The sequence below is a fragment of the Colletotrichum higginsianum genome, chromosome 6 (genome assembly GCF_001672515.1).
Source record: "Colletotrichum higginsianum IMI 349063 chromosome 6, whole genome shotgun sequence".
NCBI lineage: Eukaryota > Fungi > Ascomycota > Sordariomycetes > Glomerellales > Glomerellaceae > Colletotrichum > Colletotrichum higginsianum.
Window position 1 is genome coordinate 2,749,770 of NC_030959.1, and position 20,096 is coordinate 2,769,865.

The 20,096-nt window shown below is 59.9% G+C and overlaps 5 protein-coding genes across 5 annotated transcripts; 3 read left to right on the plus strand and 2 right to left on the minus strand.

Moving 5' to 3' along the window:
* Nucleotides 1-1,388: 1,388 nt before the first annotated feature.
* CH63R_09225 (Pectinesterase) lies at nt 1,389-3,788 on the plus strand (the record flags this gene model as incomplete). Its single annotated transcript, XM_018304199.1, has 4 exons — nt 1,389-2,832; nt 2,910-2,971; nt 3,055-3,193; nt 3,388-3,788. 4 exons carry the CDS (start codon nt 1,389-1,391, stop codon nt 3,786-3,788), a joined length of 2,046 nt encoding a protein of 681 aa, XP_018156222.1.
* A 2,176-nt stretch (nt 3,789-5,964) lies between these two features.
* Nucleotides 5,965-7,707, minus strand: CH63R_09226 (GMC oxidoreductase; the record flags this gene model as incomplete). The annotated part of the gene is made up of 2 exons (XM_018304200.1): nt 5,965-7,373; nt 7,464-7,707. The coding sequence occupies 2 exons, from the start codon at nt 7,705-7,707 to the stop codon at nt 5,965-5,967; spliced, it is 1,653 nt and encodes a 550-aa protein (XP_018156223.1).
* A 3,844-nt stretch (nt 7,708-11,551) lies between these two features.
* CH63R_09227 (Aldehyde dehydrogenase) lies at nt 11,552-13,066 on the plus strand (the record flags this gene model as incomplete). Its single annotated transcript, XM_018304201.1, has 1 exon — nt 11,552-13,066. The coding sequence occupies one exon, from the start codon at nt 11,552-11,554 to the stop codon at nt 13,064-13,066; it is 1,515 nt and encodes a 504-aa protein (XP_018156224.1).
* Nucleotides 13,067-13,883: 817 nt separating this feature from the next.
* On the minus strand, nt 13,884-16,547 carry CH63R_09228 (Fungal specific transcription factor; the record flags this gene model as incomplete). Its single annotated transcript, XM_018304202.1, has 5 exons — nt 13,884-14,331; nt 14,484-15,235; nt 15,324-15,592; nt 15,718-16,225; nt 16,497-16,547. 5 exons carry the CDS (start codon nt 16,545-16,547, stop codon nt 13,884-13,886), a joined length of 2,028 nt encoding a protein of 675 aa, XP_018156225.1.
* Nucleotides 16,548-17,374: 827 nt separating this feature from the next.
* CH63R_09229 (uncharacterized protein) lies at nt 17,375-18,592 on the plus strand (the record flags this gene model as incomplete). The annotated part of the gene is made up of 1 exon (XM_018304203.1): nt 17,375-18,592. The coding sequence occupies one exon, from the start codon at nt 17,375-17,377 to the stop codon at nt 18,590-18,592; it is 1,218 nt and encodes a 405-aa protein (XP_018156226.1).
* Between the last annotated feature and the right edge of the window lie 1,504 nt (nt 18,593-20,096).

The following is a 20,096-nucleotide window of genomic DNA, read 5'->3' on the forward strand; positions in this document are numbered from 1 at the left end:
CTGGCCCGTGTACTTGATCTATGCAGCACGGTTCGATACATCCAAGTGCGGAGATTTGTGTAGACAATCTATGAATAGTTGGATGGTCAATCTAGTTGAAGAGTGCTTCTCGTCAAGCTCAACACTGGGCGGCCGCCGATTGTAACCGGCCTCTCCGGAGGACGGACGCCAAGCCCGGACCGAAGATGAAGGGTTTCACGCCGATGATGCCTTCTCGACTGTGCAGTAAGAAACAGGCTGGCAAAGGCATCCAATCTCGACGCCTCGACAAGCAACAAACCGAACGGAGCTGCCCACCACAATCTACACCACGATGTACACCACGAGGTGCTCTCCTGATCTGTAGAACCACTTTCCCCGTCCGATCCCCAGGACCACGAGCTTAGAGTGGCGTTCCTCTGCACTAAACAGGAAACAGGCCCACTGTACTAAGTATATAGGTTTGCTCGTTTCTGTCGTCCCCCTGCTTTCGAGTTGGAGAGGGTGGATACTCAATCATCCCCCTTCGGACAGTCTGCCACCCAACGAGATTCGAGAAAACAGGTCCCTCCAAACCATCATGGCCCATGGAGTGGACCGGGGTGACGAGGGGCTGGCTAGGCGTTTACGGACAATAGCGTCGGGGAACGAGCAGGCACGGGATATGTGCAGCAGCAGACTTGACAGACTTGGCCCCCCCCCCCCTCCCCCCCTTCGGGAAACAAACTGTCAGTCCGTCTATAAACAGTCGTGTAATTTCCGTGCGGCGGAGCCAAGGACTTGTACATTAGCACGTCACCCTGCTGCGAGCAGACAGAATGTGCTGCCGCCTGCGCATGCCCGAAGTAGGTCTCGCCATTCAGTCCCCCATGTTAGTCGCGTGGGTGATGGCCGTCATGCTAAGGCCCGATTGAGCTTATTGAAACATCGCGGCCAGCGGTCAGCGGCATGCCAAGGAGAGAGAAATGGGGAAGGGTCGGCGAAGAAAGAAAACCAAGCTCCGAGTTGGACAATGGGCGAATCGAGGCTGAGTTCTCTGGCCAAGGGTTCATGGTCAAGGGCTTTTTCTCACTTCGACGGGTTCAAGGTGTGTGTGTGTGTGTGTGTGTGTGTGTGATGCTCGAGACGTTCCGCGCGCCGACCAGATAGAAAACCGATGCGATGCCCCGGGCCGCAGTTCCATCTTGTTTCTCTGTTCTTTGTTGTCTGTTAGTGTGATTGTTTGATCTTCTTCATATTCTCTTCGCCGAGACCTTCCGTTCTTTTCCCCCCTTCCCACCATCCATCATCATCCCCCTTTCCCACACTCGTTACGTCGGTCTTGACGACCCCTCCCCTTCGTGTCATTCTTTTTCTGTCTTCTCCTCTCTGAACCCTTCTCATCTTTTCTCTGCCAAAGTGAAACAAAAATGTTCGCCTCTTCCCTCCTTTTGCTGTCGTCCCTGGTGGCCGGCGCACTCGGCGCGGCCCGGACCTCGCCCCCCTCCGGCGCCCTCGTCGTGGCCAAGTCCGGCGGCACCTACACGTCGGTCCAGAAGGCCGTCGACGCCGCCAAGGCGGGCGGCGTCATCTTCATCCAGCCGGGCACCTACAACGAGCAGGTCCTGATCCCGGCCAACAAGGGCGCCCTCACCATCTACGGCTACACGGACGACGACCAGGACTACGCCAAGAACCAGGTCACCATCACGCACAGCCTCGGCGCCGACGTGGCCGGCAGCAACGACGCCTCCGGCACGCTCCGGGCCAAGAACGACGGCCTCCGCGTCTACAACGTCAACATTGTCAACTCGCGCGGCAAGGGCGTGCAGGCCATCGCCCTGAGCGCCTACGGCAACCAGCAGGGCTACTACGGCATCCAGGCCAAGGGCTACCAGGACACCGTCCTCTCCAGCCAGGGCGCCCACTACTTCCACGCCTCCTACGTCGAGGGCGCCACCGACTTCATCTTCGGCCAGAAGGCCATCGCCTGGTTCGAGGCCTGCACCCTCGCCATCAGCGGCAAGGGCTACATCACCGCCAGCGGCCGCGACGCCGAGAGCAACCCGTCGTGGTACGTCATCAACAAGTCCACCGTCAAGGCCCTCTCCGGCGTCGGCGACGGCCAGACCTTCCTCGGCCGGCCCTGGCGCACCTTTGCCCGCGTCGTCTTCCAGAACTCCAACCTCGGCGCCGTCGTCAACGCCGCCGGGTGGTCCAAATGGGGCTCCAACCCGACCGACAACGTCTTCTACCGCGAGTTCGCCAACACGGGCAAGGGCGCGAGCGGCACCCGCGCCAGCTTCTCCAAGAAGCTGTCCGCCGCCGTCAAGATCGCCGACGTCCTCGGCTCCACCTCCTGGATCGACACCAAGTACACCGGCGGCGGCGGCGCCGCCTCGAGCTCCGGCTCCGGCTCCGCGGCCGTCTCCAAGCCTGCAGTTTCTGCCGATGCCGCCGAGTCCAAGGCCACCCCGACCACCCTGAAGACCGTCGTCAAGGCCTCCTCGACCCCTACTCCCGCTCCCGATGCTGGTGCTGGTGCCGGTACTGGTTCTGGTGCCGGCGCTGGCGCTGCTGACGACTGCAGCGGCACCGCCGACGGCTTCGCGTCCCTGAACGGCGGCACCACCGGCGGAAAGGGCGGCGAGGTGGTCGTCGTCAAGACCCAGGCCGACTTGGAGAAGTACGCCGGCGCCTCCGGCAAGCACGTCATCAAGGTCTCGGGCAAGATCACTATCACGCCTAAGGGCAAGGAGGTCAAGGTCTCGTCCGACAAGACCATCGTCGGCATCGGCGCCACCGCCGAGATTGACCAGGGCGGGTTCAATCTCCAGAACCAGCGCAACGTCATCTTCCGCAACATCCGGATCGGTGAGTAGTAGTGGCCCAACCCCTCCCCTCTTGTGTGTGTGTCTGGTTGGGTTACAAGTACTGAGCGAGAGAATTAGGTAACACCTACGTCGAGGGTGACGACGAGGGCAAGACCCAGGACTTTGACGGTATCCAGATGGTATGTGTGCCCTCCTCCCTGTTTTGCGTTTTATGACGGCAAACCACCCTCCCCCCCCCAAGCACGTATTGACTGGATCATAGGACAACTGCACCAACATCTGGATCGACCACGTCCACTTCGAGAAGGGCGGTGACGGCCTCCTCGACAGCCGCAAGGACACCACCTTCCTGACCGTCTCCTGGACCATCTTCCGCAACCACAACAAGGCCTTTGGCATTGGTAAGTCATGCGGATTTGCTGATAGAAGAAGAAGAAGAAGAAGAAGAAGAAGAAGAAGAAGAAGAAGAAGAAGAAGAAGAAGAAGAAGAAGAAGAAGAAGAAGAAGAAGAAGAAGAAGAAGAAGAAGAAGAAGAAGAAGAAGAAGAAGAAGATGATGATGATGATGAAGAAACCGGCTAACACGTCACACCCAGGCTGGACCGACAACGTCAACACCGAGATGACGATCCACCACAACTTCTTCGACCAGACCAAGCAGCGCAACCCGTCCGTCGACAACGTCAAGCACGCCCACCTGTACAACAACGCGCTGGTCGGGCAGACCTCGTACGGCCACTACGCGCGCGGCGGGACCGAGATGCGCATGGAGAACTGCTACTTCGAGAAGGTTCGCAACCCGATCCAGGCCGACGCGACCGCCAAGCTGAGCGCCTCGGGCAACGTGTACGAGGGCACGACGGGCAGCACGGCCAAGAACGCTGGCAAGGTGTTCGACCCCAAGACCTTCTACGACTACGAGCTCGACGCCGCCGCCGACGTGTACGGCATCGTGTCCAAGGGGGCGGGCCGCCAGGCCAGCATCTGCGCCGCGTGAGCGGGGGTGTTGGGCGAGGGGTGTGTGTGTGTGTGAGAGTGAGAGAGTGAAAGAGTGAGAGAGTGAAAGAGTGAGAGAGTGAAAGAGTGAGAGAGTGAGAGATAAAGTGTGTGTGTTTTTTTATTCTCCTGACCTCCGAGTCGCGAAACACGTGGCAAACAGAAAATTGGGAGGAGAGTGAAAGTTGGGGAATTCCATGTATTTATTACGACGGCGCGTTGCCGTCGACGAAGCATATACCTTTTACTCTTCGGAGCTGTTCACATTGAATACGAACGTTCGTACCACCAAGCTGATAGTCTTGTCTGAGAACGTGATGATGCTGCCTAGGTATGATGGAGAGATGGCCAGTGTGTGTGTGTGTGTGTGTGTGTGTGTGTGTGTGTGTTGCGAGTGTCGCGTAGTCTGCAAGACCCAGCGGGTAGTGTCTCGTCAGTGTACATGATAATCGTATAATGCCAATCCAAGCACAGTATTCCTTGTGGAACTGCAAAGTTTAGCGATGGTTAGACGCCATTTGATGATGACGAAGAATAGGAAGAATCAAAGGAAACAACAAGAGAAGGGAAAAGAAGAAGTGAAAGAAAGCTGAACACTTTACAGTTCTCTGCTTCCCTATTTTGGGCATAATCTTTTGTCTGCCGGGCTATCCTGCTGCTTCTGTTGCGTCTGGGCAATCAGTCGACTGACTGGCTTATACCGGCTGACGCATATGCCGCTTGTGGACGGAACAGTCATGCTGGGTTTCTCTGCCCTCTGAAACAAGCTTCCAATCATTGAAATGGGTGAACGCATATGAGCAGCGTGTTCAAATGCTGCTGGGACGGGTGGCTTAAATCGGTGCGTAGCCAACGATGTTCTTCTGTCCCTCTCGAGGCCGCATATGTACAGGTACGAAATATATGATTGCAGTGGGAAACACAGTATCAGCATCACGGTGCCCACCACTGACTTATCGAAGACGACGTATGGGTACAATAGTATCTATACCAAAGAGGATAGGAATGTTCAAAAGAACATCCCCATCCCGCATAACGCCGGGAAGGGGGGGGGCGGCCTTCGGATTCGCCACCACGAGATCCCGCCGCCTCCAACGGCATACCGCACCCGCCCGATTGACTCTCGGAAAGGATCGCGGGCTCCGGACCAATCATGGGCTCCGACGCGTCCGCTATAAGCAAGCCCGCTTCTCCGACGGATCTTGGTCCGATGGCGGGGGTTGATCGGCAGACCATCTCCCGTACCTGGGACCTGACGACAGACAGTACTATCATCCCGAATTTGGTCATGAAACGCGTCACTCCCACGAGCCGGAACCTCTTGCAGGGACCCAGACGCTAGCTTTACCTTGTCCGTCTCTTTCAGCTACGTCTGTCTGTATGATCAACTACGAACCTTCAAGTGAGAAGGTTGATCGGCGTAAGGGGGGGGGGTCTCTCGGCGGACTTGCCACTTGCCAAGGGACTCTTGAAGTCGATGCTTCTATTCCGGCGCGAAAAGTCCCACACCGACCAACGGCGTGGAAAAGAGTGGCGATGCCTCACGTAAAGGAACCCGGCTCAACGGCGGCCCCCCCGATGTCTGGATAATGAAACCCGGGGGCATGCCGCAAATCCGGTTCCCATCTGGTCTGGCAACTGGGAAACGAATACTCGACGACGGTTGGCGGGTGAGTGAGCCCACCGACCTTTCGGGGCGAAGTCGAGTGAGAAATTTTCCCGTCTCATGGACGGCGGTGGAAATGTGGACTCTTTTCTTGGTGTTTGATGCTGGCGCGTGTTCGGGGTCATCTCGGCGAGCACGTCCGAGGCGACTGGTTGACTGATGGACTCGGTCGAAGGGGGGGGGGGGGGGAGGGGGGGTTCAATAATCGAGACGTGTTAGACACACAAGACGACGGGATGACGAGGCAAGAGATTGTACATGGTCATGATATCATTGGTATAATGCCTGATAGCTAACTCTTCCAAAAAAAATAAACTTGTAAAAAAAGAAAAAAAGGCCATGACAACAGATGCTTTTGTATGTATGTCCCTTGTACACATGATTCCGCTTTCAAGTTTTTGTTCCTTTTTTTCCCTTCCCCCCTCTTTCTTTCTCAGGGATTCGATGTTTTTACAGATAGACCTTCACAGACATACTCTCAGACCCTTCTTTTTCTTTTCTTTTCTTTTCTTTACAGACGGGCCGTCTCCTGGGCCTCGTCGATGATCATCTCGGCGGCCTTCTCGGCGACACCGAGGACGGTCAGCATGGGGTTGATGGTGGGGATGGTGGGGAAGACGCCGGCGTCGACGATGCGGACGCGCTTGAGGCCGCGGACGTTGAGGCGCTCGTCGACGACGGCGAGCGGGTCCTTGCGGACGTCGCCCATCTTGGTGGTGCCGACCGGGTGGTAGACGGTGTGGGCGGCGCGGCGGGCGTAGAGGCTGAGCTCCTCGTCGGTCTGGACCTTGGGGCCGGGGGCGACCTCGCGGGCGATCCAGTCCTTGAAGGGGGCCTGCTCGGCGACCTTGCGGGCGGCGCGCATGCCGTAGACGAGGGTGGCGGCGTCGTAGCCCTCCTCGTCGGTGAAGTAGCGGAAGTCGAGCGCCGGCTTGACCGAGGGGTCGGCCGAGGTCAGGTACAGGCGGCCGCGGGAGCGGGGGCGGGGGATGTTGGGGGTCATGCAGAAGGCGTAGCCCTCCTTGGGCTCGTCGTAGCCGAGGCGGCCCGTGTTGAGGGTGAAGGGGATCTGGTAGCAGTGCATCATGACGTCGGCGATGTCGCCGTCGGGGATGGCGTCCGGGTTGAAGAAGGTCTTCTTGGCGGCGGCGTTGGGGGGCTCGCGGCGCAGGAAGATGCCGGCGTCCGAGTCCATGGTGGTCTTGTTGGGGGGCACGGGCTTCTTGAGCTCCCACATGATGATGGACTCCGGGTGGTCCTGCAGGTTCTCGCCGACGCCGGGGAGGTCGTGGATGACGGGGATGCCGAGGTCGTTGAGCTGCTGCTTGGGGCCGATGCCGGACAGCAGCATGAGGCGCGGGGTGTCGACGGCGCCGGCCGAGAGGATGGTCTCGGTGCGGGCGGTGACGGTGCGCTTGGAGCCGTCCTGGAGGGTGAGGTTGACGCCGGTGACGGTGTCGCCGCGGACGTTGAGCTTGGAGACCCAGGCGTTGGTGAGGACGGTCAGGTTCGGGCGCTTCTCGTCGCCGCGCAGGAAGGGGTGGATGTAGGCGACCGAGGCGCTGGACCGGCGGCCGTCGTCCGGGTTGTACGAGATGGAGAAGAAGCCGACGCCCTGCTTGAGGGCGCCGTCCTGGGTGATGTGCTTGTTGAAGTTGTGCAGGACGGGGATGTTGAGGGCCGAGGAGCACGAGTTGACCCAGTCGAGGCAGAGCTCGTTCTGGTGGCGGGCGTGGACGGGCTGGACCGTGTTGCGCAGCTTGTTCATGAGGCGCATGAAGTCGTGGAAGGTCCAGCCCTTGGCGCCCATGGACTGCCAGATCTTCAGGTCGTACTCGAAGGGCCTGAAGGAGATGAGGGTGTTGTGTGATGAGCAGCCGCCGAGGACCTTGGCGCGGGAGTGGCGGATGTGAGAGTTGCCTGGGGCGAGTGAGTAAGTTATGTGTGTGTTTTGTGAGGATGCCCCCCATTAACGGGGGGAGGGAGTGAGGGAGATCAAACACTACTTACCCATGGGCTGTTCGGTGGTGCCGTAGTCGTAGTCAAGCTCGCCGCCGAGCAGGTTGAGCCACTTCCGCAGATCCAGCACGCGGTCATCCATAAAGTCACTGGGACCGGCCTCGATCAGGAGGACGCGCTTCTGGGGAAGGGACTCGGCCAGGCGGGAGGCGACGACGCAACCGGCGGTGCCGCCGCCGACGATGACATAGTCGTAGCGGTCGACGTCGGAGACGGGGAGCTGGGTGGTGGACATTGTGGTGGTCGTGGTGGAGGATGAGGGTATTCAGACGAGGAGGAGTAGGAGGAGGATTGCGGGCACCCGGCCAGTGAGAAGAGGAAGCAGCAGCAGCAGCAAAAAAAGGACGGAGTGAGGGGTAACTCGGCGTCGGACTACGCACACACACACAGACGGAAGGAATGTATGTACGGGAGGAGGAGGAGGAGGGGCAGCAGTGAGTGAGTGGTAGGTACGGCTGAAGAACGCGTGGACTGGGCGATCTTTTGAGTGAGATTGGAGGAATCCTTGGGTTGAGAGACAAGAGATAAGACAGGGTGAGAGGGTGAGAGAGAGAGAAAGATGGAGGAGAGAGTTGGAGAGTTGGAGAGTTGGAGCAGGCACACACCGAGTAATAAGAAGAGGAGACGGATGGTCAAGATGTTTCTCCAGCGCCGATCCGAGTGGACATTTCGGCCGCATTATCTATGATGAATGGCAACTCGGCATCGGGAGCAGAGCAGAGCAGAGCAGAGCAGAGCAGAGCAGAGCGACTGACTGGGTCCTGCTTGGACTTGGAGCCTCTGGAGGGACCCATCCTTGGTTGGTTGCACCTTTGGAGAGCGAGGTCGAGCTCAACGTCGTCTGTCTGTCTGCCACATCCATCTCTCCCGTCCCAGGTCTGACATGCGGCATCCACATCGAACCCTTGAGAAATTTTGAATGGCGCGTCGAGACGAGAAAGACGGCCGGCCGTCTTCGCGCCACAGCAAAAGCTGCACCGCCGGTGCAGCAGCGGTATTCCATCCATAATCCCACCCACCCACAAGGTAAGATACCCAGGTAAGATACCCAGGCAAGGTACCTAGGCAAGGTACCTAAGTAGGTGGGTAGGTATCTGGGCGGATACATACCTTTGGTAGGTACATGGTAAGTGGGTGCAGAGACAGCGCCCAGATGCGTGCGTACAAGTACCTACCTACCCAAGGTACCTATCTATTCGTGGAGACGGACCCCGCGAAGGGTGGGTGGTGGGGCTGGCCATGGAAGCAGAGGAAAATGGAAAGGAACAAGGGGAGAAAAGCGGGTTCCCAAGGCATTGAAACTGACTCGCCGAAGTCCCTCTTTCTGAGGCTCATTGAGCAATTGGCCGCTTCTACAGCAGTACGTACCGTCCGTGGGAAGCCCATCCCTGCGAGGCATCAGGACCGGATTTTCAAAGTTCCCGGGCTGCTGACTGGTCCCGGCGGTCCGTCAGCAGGGTGGCAGGACCGCGCTGGCTGTCTTGCGCACAGCTGGCACGCCAACATTTCGTGCCAGTAACCAAGTAAAGTTACAAAGTGACATGAGCACGTCTTCACACCAAACATCCCTGATCGCGTCCCCCCCCCCCCCGTTTCCCTCTTTTTTAGCCCGCCAAGTCCCTCCCACTCTGGTGGAAACTGTCCGACGTCGTCCGCCTTCGATGAAAGAATTACGAATAATGGCCAGACAGCGAAAAGGGGAAAACGAGAGAGAAAAAGGCCAACCAGTCATGACGCCTCGACTTTGCCGACCCTGCCTCTTTTTTCCCCCTCCCATTGCCTGGTTGACCCGGCGAAATGCCATCTAATTTTACCTGCATTTTTCCGTCTCTCCCCCCAAGAATCGTTCACAGATGTCCACCTTCTTCTCCGAGGGGACTGACTAACTGACCGACTGACCGACTGACTGACTGACTGAACCATTCGTATGACCGCCGTGGTCGTTGCCGACCATGCTCCTTGTCTCTGTCCCCGGTGGGTGTGTTGCCCGGCGCCGGCTCACCTGCGTGCGTGTGGGCCCCCCGGACAACGAACGAGACATACATAGCGACATGGATGCATTTGCATGGCCATGCAGGCCCATATGCAAGAATTGCACACGACATTCCCCAAGCTGCCATGCGTAGCCCGCGCTAAGCCCTCGGATTCCATCCGTCCCGTTTTGCCAGCCCTGTCCGCCTGACGACAACGACGACTTAACTCGACTCGACTCGACTCGACTCGACTTGGACCGAACTCGACTCGCCCGTCTGACTTGTTCGCCTCTGCGGCTTGCCTCGGGGGGGCGGGCGAGGTGGCACGAGTTGACTGGCTGCGACGTTCACGTCCACCGCCGGTCGGCCTCATCCGGGCCATCCGCCGACTCGTCTAGCCCCGGGGTTTGGCGTGCCAAGGCAACCTTGACCTTGGCCTTGGCCTTTGCTTCTGTCTGCCGGTTTCCAGTTTCCAGTTTTCAGATTTCTTCAACAAGGTGAAAACCCGTCAGGTACACTGACTACGTTGCAGACTGCAGCAGGGTTCGTGGAGGGGGGAGAAGTGCTTGTCTGATGTCAATCGCAAACTCTACTTGGAATCCTGATCTGACGAACCGTCGCTGTCGCCGACGGGGGCTAGGCAGGGCAGATGCGAGATACTGCGAGATACTGCAAGATGGAGGATTGCCAGGCCGAACCAGTGTCTGCTATCTGTCTATCTATCTATCGGGCGCAGTCTGTCTGTCCGGCGCGGTTTATCTACAGGCTACAGGCTACAGGCTACAGTGCCTGCAGAAAGATAGGTCTATCTCTCCCGCCGTGTATCTTTCCCGATTGTGGCCCGCCCACGCGGCGCCGGCAGACGTGGGAGCCAATCAGGCCGCGGCTGATGTCGCTTGATGCCGCGGCTGCGCGGGTTGCATCGTTCGATTTTATTTTTCTTTCCAACGGCTGAACCCGTTGAACGAACGATGAAGACGCGGGTATGGATCTCATGGGCCCTGCGTGCATGCATTTGTCTTGTCTTGTCTGTCGGTCTGTGGTGTAGCTAGCCACATTTTATGGAACTGCTTCTATGGAATATTGACTGATGCATGTCGCGCCCGGCAACGACGAAGCCAAGCGGCCGAAGCAAGACAGACGGGCCGACGATCGGGCGAGAGCTCCAACGGGACGGTTGGATAGATCACAGCAAAAAGAAGAAGAAAAAAAAGAAGGAACAAACGTAGAAGAAGAAAAAGGCACTAAAAAAAATCCTTCATGTCTCCAAAGACCCTGAAAGGTGAAACTTGTTCAAGTGGAGGCCGACGACTCTTGTTCTCTCACTCGCTCCTCGCTCGCTCCTCCCGCGCCGTTGCTTCCCAAAACGCAGCATCGTACTTCCCCGTTGTAGGGACATGTCACTTGTATCTGTGGACCCATGTTGCATCAGGGTGGATTCATGGCCAATGACGTAGGTCTTATGACATCACACCGCCGCAGCAGTGGGTTTTGTAAGGGTATGTCCCGGCAAATCTGCATCCTCCCCTGTATCTCCTTGCACACCCCTGCACCTCCCAGCTTTTTTTGCGTGTCCCTTACCCACAGTGGTCAGCTGTAAGGATACTGGAGATAATGGAAGGTCCCCCCCCGGCGCTGGTCCCCCGAGGTACGATCCCGATCTGAGTCCGATCGCTACGAGATTTTGACTTTTCCCACTCTTCTGGATTCTGGCCTCTGGCTTCTGTTTCTTCTTCCGCCCGCCCTACAGTCTCCGAAAGCCTGCTGCGACTGCTACTGCTGCTACTGCTGCTGCTGCTGCTACCACTGCCCGCCCGCCCCCCTTCCGACCTCCGTGTGCCGCCCGTCCGGCTCCTCCGATCGACACACCACCCATCCATCATCCCCGGCACTACCCGCGTCCAACATCCAGTTGACTGACTGACGACACAACCTCGCCAGTTTGTCGATTCTTCGTCTCGCATCCCCCAATATACGTACACCCCGTTCGTTGGTTGTGAAGCACTCGACCACTATAGTGTTTCGTTTTCTCTCCCTCCGCTCCATCTATCCGTCCTTCCCTTCCATTCCCCCCCTTCAGACACAGACCCCAACATCACCATCGAAATGGCACCACCACAGTACAAGCCCGAGGAGGACCGGCACACCTTCTACGCGGGGAAGCCGCAGCCGGACTCGGATTCCCCAGGCACGTTCCAGTCCATCGATCCCGCCACGGCAAAGCCCGTCTGCACCATTCACACCTCGTCGCCGGCCTCCATCAACGCCGCCGTCGACGCCGCAAAGGCCGCCTTCCCCTCGTGGTCCGCCACGCCGCCCGCCGAGCGCGCCCGCATCCTGCTGCGCGCCGTCGCCATCCTCCGCGAGCGCAACGACGCCCTCGCCCGCGTCGAGACCCTCGACACCGGCAAGGCCTTCTCCGAGACCCAGTACGTCGACGTCGTCACCGGCGCCGACGTGCTCGAGTACTTTGCGAACCTCGTCGCCTCGGGCGGCCTCAACGGCGAGTCCTTCCGCCTGCGCTCCTCCGCCTGGGTCTACACCACCAAGGAGGCCCTCGGCGTCTGCGCCGGCATCGGCGCCTGGAACTACCCCATCCAGATCGCCCTGTGGAAGTCGGGCCCCTGCCTGGCCGCCGGCAACTGCATGGTCTACAAGCCGAGCGAGTTCACCCCGCTGCACGCCCAGTACCTCGCCGACGTCTACAGGGAGGCCGGCGTGCCCGACGGTGTCTTCAACGTCGTCTACGGCGCCGGCGACGTCGGCGCCCAGCTGACGGCCCACCCGGACGTCGCCAAGGTCAGCTTCACCGGCCAGGTGAGCACGGGCAAGAAGGTCGCCGCCTCCGCCGCCGGCGGCATGAAGTACGTCACCATGGAGCTCGGCGGCAAGAGCCCCGTCATCGTCCTGCCGGACTGCGACGTCGAGCAGGCCGTCGACGGCGCCATGCTCGCCAACTTTTACAGCTCCGGCCAGGTCTGCACCAACGGCACGCGCGTCTTCGTGCCCCGCTCCCTCAAGCAGCAGTTCGAGAAGCTCGTCGTCGACAAGATCCAGTACGTCCGCGCCGGCGACCTGTTCGACCCGGCCACCAACTTCGGCCCCCTCAACAACAAGGCCCACCTCGAAAAGGTGCAGGCCTACGTCCGCCGGGGCGTCATGGACGACAAGGCGACGCTGCTGGTCGGCGGCGCCAAGCAGCCCAAGGGCCTGCCGTCGGCCTACCAGTCGGGCTACTGGATCCAGCCGACCGTCTTCACCGACTGCACCGACGACATGGCCATCGTGCGGGACGAGATCTTCGGCCCCGTCATGAGCATCCTGGTCTACGACACGGTCGACGAGGCCGTCGCGCGCGCCAACGCCACGGACGTCGGGCTCGCCGCGGGCGTCTTTGGCCGCGACGTCGACGCCTGCCACAGCGTCGTCTCGCGCCTCGAGGCCGGCATCACCTGGATCAACACGTGGGGCGAGTCGCCGGCCGAGATGGCCGTCGGCGGGTGGAAGTCGAGCGGCGTCGGCGTCGAGAACGGACGCAAGGGGCTCGAGGCCTGGGTGCACAACAAGAGCACCCTCGTCGAGATGGGCGGGAGCGTGCCCACCGTCTTTTCCAAGTTGTAAGAGTCAAGGCTGAGAGGATTTAAGTTGGGGGGGGTGTATGGTATGGTTGTGAATCAAGGTGTATTAGGAGTGGCCCAGAAAAAAGTTGGTTTGTTTCCCCAGAAGAAGGGAATTCGTCGTAGCGTTTATATGATATCACGGTTTTACTTTCCTCGCCACCATCGTTGACATGACGAATGTGTATTCCCCTGCGAAGCGTTGATACGTCGTGCATGATATTTACGTGTCAGGCCGGTCGTGCCAAGATACCCGCGTTTGTAGACCGTTGATGCCGGCTCCCAGACGACCCCCATGTACCGTATTACGTGGGCAGACATGTCGAAATAAGCTCATGGGAGACGACCCCCCCTATGGAGCAGATCGGCACGGGAAGGATTCAGAGGCGAAGTGGGAACGGTACCGCGAGGAGACGCGAGGAGAACAGGTAGGGGGGGGGGGGGGGAAGAACGGGGAGGGTTAACTCGAAGAGGAAGCTGGCTGCGGCCCATCCTTCATTGGCGATGTTTCGTGAATCTGGCTGGGCTGGGGGGGTGAGAGAGATGATCGCGGGTTCTGGCCAATCATAGAAGCCGAGGATGCCGGACCAGGTAAGGTGATGTGTCAAGGTGAGCCAGTTGTTGTGGCCGAGAAAGAAACTGGTTAATTCCGAATATTCCCCCCCCCCCTATTATGTCTCTCTTCCCTCTCTCCTCTCCTCTTTTCAACCTGTGGTGAGCGGCGTTGGCTCGGCTTGAGGAGGAGCGCCGTCCCCGGGGATCGTCTTATACCAACTAGTACGTGCGGCGGCTACTACATATATATACCCCCTAACCCACACTCAGATGTAATCGAGATCCCCATCCGTGCCCGCGTCGGCGGCAGCGGAGTCGTCAGGGAGGCCCCAGTCGGCCATCTGCAGGAACCCGGCCGACAGCCAGTCGTGGCCGCCCAGGGACACCTCCTCCCACCCGGCCATGTCGAGGTCGGACGCGGACGCGGACATGGACAGCATCGGCATCGAGTCCGCGAGGGCGTCGGTGCCCATCATAGGAGGAAGAGCCGGCAGCGGGGTGGTCGCGTTGGACGTCACGGACGACGCGACGTCGTACAGGGCCCTGATGATGTGGTAGGACGCGACGCGCTGGTGGTCGGCGTCGTAGCGCTCGAAGAAGGAGAGGACGAGGCGGATGAGGCCGAGGTCCTGGAGGGACTGGGGCGACGTCTTGTGCTCGAGGATGTTGACGAAGAGGATGTCGACGCACCAGGCGACCTGGTAGAGGAGGTATCTGTGGGGGGTGTTAGTCGGGGGTGTTAGTCGGGGGTGTTAGTCGACGGTATGAAGTCGACGGGCCATGAGGAGTTGATGTCGGTAGGGTGAGGGGGGAAGACAAGTGACGAGAAAAGCAAGAACGGGAAAACCAAGGGACAAAACACGCACATGGTGAAGGGATGCTGCAGCTGGTGGTAGTTCAAGAGCGAGATGGCGCCGCGCGCGGCGTTGACGCAGACGGCGATGCTGGGCCGCAGGCTCTCGGCGTCCCCGTCGTCGTCGCCGCCGCCGCCGTCGAGGGCACGGGTGCGGAAGGCGGCCGAGTGGACGGCGACGACGAGCTGGAAATAGACAAAGTGCAGCACGCTCAGGCTCATCATGCGGCTGTAGTCGGCGTCGACGAGCCCGGACGACGGCGGCTGGGGGCGGATCATGGCGGGGATGCTCTCGCGCCACTCGTGCAGCTCGGCGTCGAGGGCGGCGATCTCGGCCTCGAGCCAGGACGACGACGAAGGGGTGTGCTGCTTAAAGTAGAGGCGGGAGCAGATGCGGCCCTGGATGCGGGAGAGGCGGACCTGCTGGCGGAAGTAGTTGAGGGTGACGTCGCCCGGGTAGAAGAAGACGCCGTAGCCGTCGGCGGGGAACTCGTCGGGCAGGGCGAGGAGGAAGTCGTCGGCGATGAGCGGGGGCTTGCCGATGCGCAGCATGAGGTCGTGGTCGAGGACGTAGGCCTGCCAGAAGAGGCGGCGGCGGTGGAGGACGTCGGCGGCGGGGAGGGCCGGGTGGTTGGCGTGGTGGTAGCCGGCGAGGAGGATGTGCTGGACGGCGACGGCGAGGACGGAGAGCGAGGTGTGGTTCTCGGCCTTGAAGATGAAGTAGGACGACTTTTGGGGGGGGTGTCCAGTCAGTCTTTTGCTGCACTGATGATGTCTGAGATGTCTGAGATGTCTGATGATGTCTGAAAGAAACAGTATGTCTTGAACAAGGAGGCAAGGAGAAAAGACTCACGAGTGAAAGAAGAGCGCCGATGGCCATGGGGTTCGGGGTCTGGAGGATGGCGCTGGGGATGAGGCACATGGCGTTGTGCAGGTACTTGTCGTACTCCCCCGTCGGGCTCGCCCAGTCGCGCTTGCGGAGGGTGTGCAGCAGGATGACGTTGAGGGCCATGCGCCAGCCGGAGCCCGGGGGCGGCCGGCCGTAGATGTACGCCTGCACGGCGGCGCGGACCTCGGCCTCGTCGAGCAGCTTGATGTCGTGGTTCAGGGTCTGGAAGAAGTCTGCGTGGGCTTGTTGTCAGTTTGAGGGTTGTAGATCGATGGGGTTGAGTACATCGATGGGGTTGAGGAGGAGGAGGAGAAGAAGAAGAAGAAGAATGATAGCAATAAGAAACGTGGATTCTCACCGGTCATGCATTCCATGATGACGTTGTTGGGTGGAAAGGGATACGTGACGGACGAGGCCAGAGGGTCGGGGTTCGGCGGGGGCGCGATGCGCCGGATCCTCTGCAGGAGGCCCTGGACGGCGACGGAGAAGCGGTTGTCGCCGACGAGAGCGTCGATCTTTGCGATGCCTTCGGCGGAGAAGAGCGAGCATGAACCTTTGGAGCGGGGGAAGATCAGCTCACGTAGGTGTTTTGGGGGGGGCGAAGTAACAAGTTGAAAGCAAGCGGGTGCGGTGGTCTTACCGACGGTCCCGACGGTGGCCTCGGACTCGGCACCGGAGTAGTACGGCTTCGTCCCGGGGGAGGGCTTGGCCGGGTCGTCAGCAACGGATGCGGGATGAGCATCAGAGGATACCGTCGCCGGATTCTGAGAGGAGGAGGATGGGGTCTGGTGGCTCCCCGACGACGTCTTTGGGTCTTGGAGCTCCTTTACCAGCTGTTCCATCTGCGCCAGCCTGTCAACGACGTGCTGGTATAGTCTGTGAGTTTTGTATTTGCAAAGAGTCAGCTTAGACCTCGTGAGTGAGTTCTCTCTTGTTGTGCTTCAAGCTCGATAAAACAGTTCTCTTCTCTTATGAGAAGAAAAAAAAAAAACACATTGCAACGGATCGGAATTCGGGAACTCGCCTCCTCTCTTTCCTGGGGGCGTTCTTCTTCCTCTCCGGCCAGACGCACTCCTCGGCGTATTTCTCACACCCGGAACACACTGGTTTCCTGTGGTCGCATTTGATCTGACATACGCCGCCGCGGTCCCAGTCAGCCGGGGGTCTCTTTTCGGTTGGTCCACCCATTGGAATCGAACGGATCTCTCTCTCTCTCTCTCACTCACCTTCCTGCGTCGGCATGCCACGCACGACAACACCGGCGGCCTCGACCCGGACCGCTGCCCGGCCGGCTGCGGCTGAGTCTCCGGAGACTGCATCGAGGAAAGGTCCGAGGAAGTCCTGCTTCAAAATGTCTCACTGGTATTATACGGAGTGACGATGGACGGAAAAGACAGGGGGAAGATGGAAGTTGCGAAAATCCCGAGTGACAAGAGACGGTGTCGGAGGCATCTCGCGCGACCTTGGACCGGCGTTGTCGTCGATCGACCTCGTCCCGTCGACCCTGAAAGAACCACATCTCCGGACGGACAAAAGAAAAGTTCCGGCGCTAAAGCCCGCGCTTTGTGTGGCCGCAACCGGCAATCATCTCGACTTCTCAGCCGAGGCCCGGGCGCGCTCAAAGGGGGGCTTCATATGATTGGGGTTGATCGGGCCATCCCACCGGGCTGTTGGACTCTCACGACTTTTCTTGTTTTCTTGCCGACAAGAGTGAAGCTGAAGCTGAAAACTTGTCTTCATTTTCATGACAGGAATACGAGAGAGGGAGGAGGGAAGAGGGCGATATATCGAAGGGTTCTCGGCTGTCTACAGCACGCCACGAGACTACCTACATAAGATGGTCTAGAATCAAATCCCAAGACACAAGTAACATCGCTCGCACGCAAAAAGATGATATCGTGAAACAGGAACATGAGGTTTTTGATTCCCAGAAACGACCCTTGTCAGGACAATAATTCCCATCATGACACCGCACTCCCTGCAGAAAACACGCAGCCCAACTCCGTAATCATTGTATGTGTCTATGCATTCGAGTCAAGCGCCGGGTCTATCGACATGAGACAGCCCGACGCCTCGGGAAACACGACGCTCCGCGGCCACGCCAGCCACGCGTCCCAGTCCGCCCCGAGATACCGGCAGATGATGCCGAGCAGATACGCCCCGGCGTCGCCGACCTGCCACAGGTCCCGGCAGAGGTGCAGCAGCGCGGCGTAGTGCGCCAGCACCGCGATCGCCTCGGGGCTGCGGTCCACCAGCATCTGCGTGTACTCCTCCGCCACGACCAGCGACCACGAGAAGACGATCTGGATGAGGTGCTTCCGCCCCACCGACAGCTTGGTGTTGAGGTCGTCGATGCCCACCTGCAGCAGCTCGAGCGCCTCGCCGCACGTCTCCCTGCCGCCCGGCGACAGCCCCGGCGACGCGGCGACCAGGGCCCGGATCCCCTCGCACTCGGCGCCGAAGCTGCGCAGCCGGCTGAGCCCGAGGCCCCAGGACATGAGCGACGCGAGCTCCGAGCTCCGCAGCAGCGGCCAGGCGCCCGCGACGATGGTCCGCACGCCGCGCCGGACCCGGGCGAAGCCGACGTAGCAGTCCAGGTACGCCCCGAGGTCCGTCCCGCGCCGGAACGCGAGGGCGTCGATGCAGAGGTGGCGGCCCAGCATGGACGAGAAGAGCACGAGGGCGTCGCAGGTCGACCCGTCGATGCGCATCCTCTGGGCGTTGAAGAGCGCGATTGCCCGCGTCTGCAGCTGCGCCGCGTGGTGGAGGTACTCGGCGGCGGTGGTGGTGGTGGTGGTGGTGGTGGCGGCGGCGACGGTGCCGTCGGCTTCTCGCGCCTCGGCGAGCGCCGCCATGTGCCGCGCCGAGAAGGCGAGGACCTCGTGCATGACAAAGGGCGCGTCGACGCCCGTCTTGAGCGTCAGCTCCGTGTTGCGCGCGCACATGCCCTCGTCCAGCTCCGGCACGACGAGCTCGAGGGAGAAGTGGACGAGCAACTTCATGTGCAGCATGTTGACCGTGCCGTCGGCGGCGGTGGTGATCGGACGGTGGCGGCCCGCACTGTCATTGTCATTGTCGTAATTGTTTCCGTTGCCGTTGCCGTTGCCGAGGTGGCCGACGAGATGGGCCAGGTCCGGGGTCGGGATTACGGCGGGGCTCCGGCCGGCCGGCGACCCCCCGGATGCCGTGTCGGCCTTGGGCGTCGTGACGCCGGACGACGGTCCCGGGGATGAGCCGCTCGCGCCGCACGATGACAGTCCCGCGGGGTACGGAAAGACGCACGAGCGGTCCACCATGGTGCAGTTGACGCATCTCGGCCGAGTCTCGTCGCACTTGGTCGTCCGTTAGGTTAGCCTCGCGGTGGCCCGCCACATGCCATGTGTGATTGTGAAACCGCCCGAATACGTGGAAACAAGCTTGTGAGGGAGTGAGGGGGAGGGGGGGGTTGAAGCAGGCCTACCTTCATGTGGCGTCGCTTACACTCCGCGCACCCATTTCGGGACTTTTTGTGAGAGCGCCGGTACATGATTTGTCGTGACGGGCGCTGTCCAAGCCTGGACGATGCAGTTCGATCGATGTACACCCGGCCGGTCTGATGAGATGTCAGGCTTGAGGCCAGTCGGAATACACGTAGCAAGCAGCCAAGGGCGTTAATCGTAATGGAGAACCTGGGGGGCGAAGGGGGGGGCCGATCTCATCAACGAAGCTTTCTGGATAAGTCTTGGTCTTGCGGGAATACATGTATCCCGACGACCGCTCCCCCCAGTGTTAGACCGAGCCATGCCTTTCTTACGTACGCGCGCCCCGACGCTTCCGTCGCCCTCGACGGCTTGTTCGTGTGTTGTCGTTGATCGGGGCTTCCAAGGAGGCTTCCAGTCTGAGGATACGGCAAATACGACAAGTACGGCAATACGCGTATCCGGCCATTGTCCGAGCCAATGAGGGACGAGGTCATGACTCTTTCGAATACGCGTATTGAAGGATCGCCGCTTGACCACCCGGGCTAGAGTCGTGGGGGAGGGGGGGTTGCTTCAGTACAGGAGGCATGTCGGCTGCGCAACTTCATACTTTGGCAATCTGTGGCTCCTGGGGGTCAAAATTTAAAGTGCTCCGTTAGGAGTTTACTTAAAGAGTCAAGAGTAGCCTCGATCTCTAGGCAATCTCTTTCTCCGGCTAGGCTTCACCTCGACGAGGTCGAGAATGGGCGGTGCCAACTGGATTCGTTCCGTTGATTTCACCTCGCAGCTGGGCGGCAACATCGACACCACCGACGACATCGACGCCGGAGAGTCGCACACAGGGCGGAAGCTTCTCTCGATCTGATTCGCCTGGGTCATGAGGCAGTGGTCCTCTTTCGAGACGGGGACCGGATCGACCCTCGCCGTATCTCGTCGTCGACGGACAAGCCCAACCGATACCGAGACGCCTCGTCGAGAAAAGGGGGAGTGGGCCCCAAGACCTGAGCGACAAACGAGGGGCAGACAGACGCAGGCTGGGGTATGCCGCCGAGGGACTGTCGGCGGATGCATCCGGGGTTGCCATCGCGGCTTTCTTGGGCGGCACTAAAGCCGGACAGGAGAGAGGGAAACAACGGCTGGTTTAACGGAACTATGGGAACTGGGACTCCGTGCTCTGGTCCTTAAGAGAACCGGTCGAGCGAACAACGGGAAACGCATAACCCCGGTCCGTCGTGTCCAGGAAGCCAACAACGTCCTGTTTGGGAACACGATGCCGTCA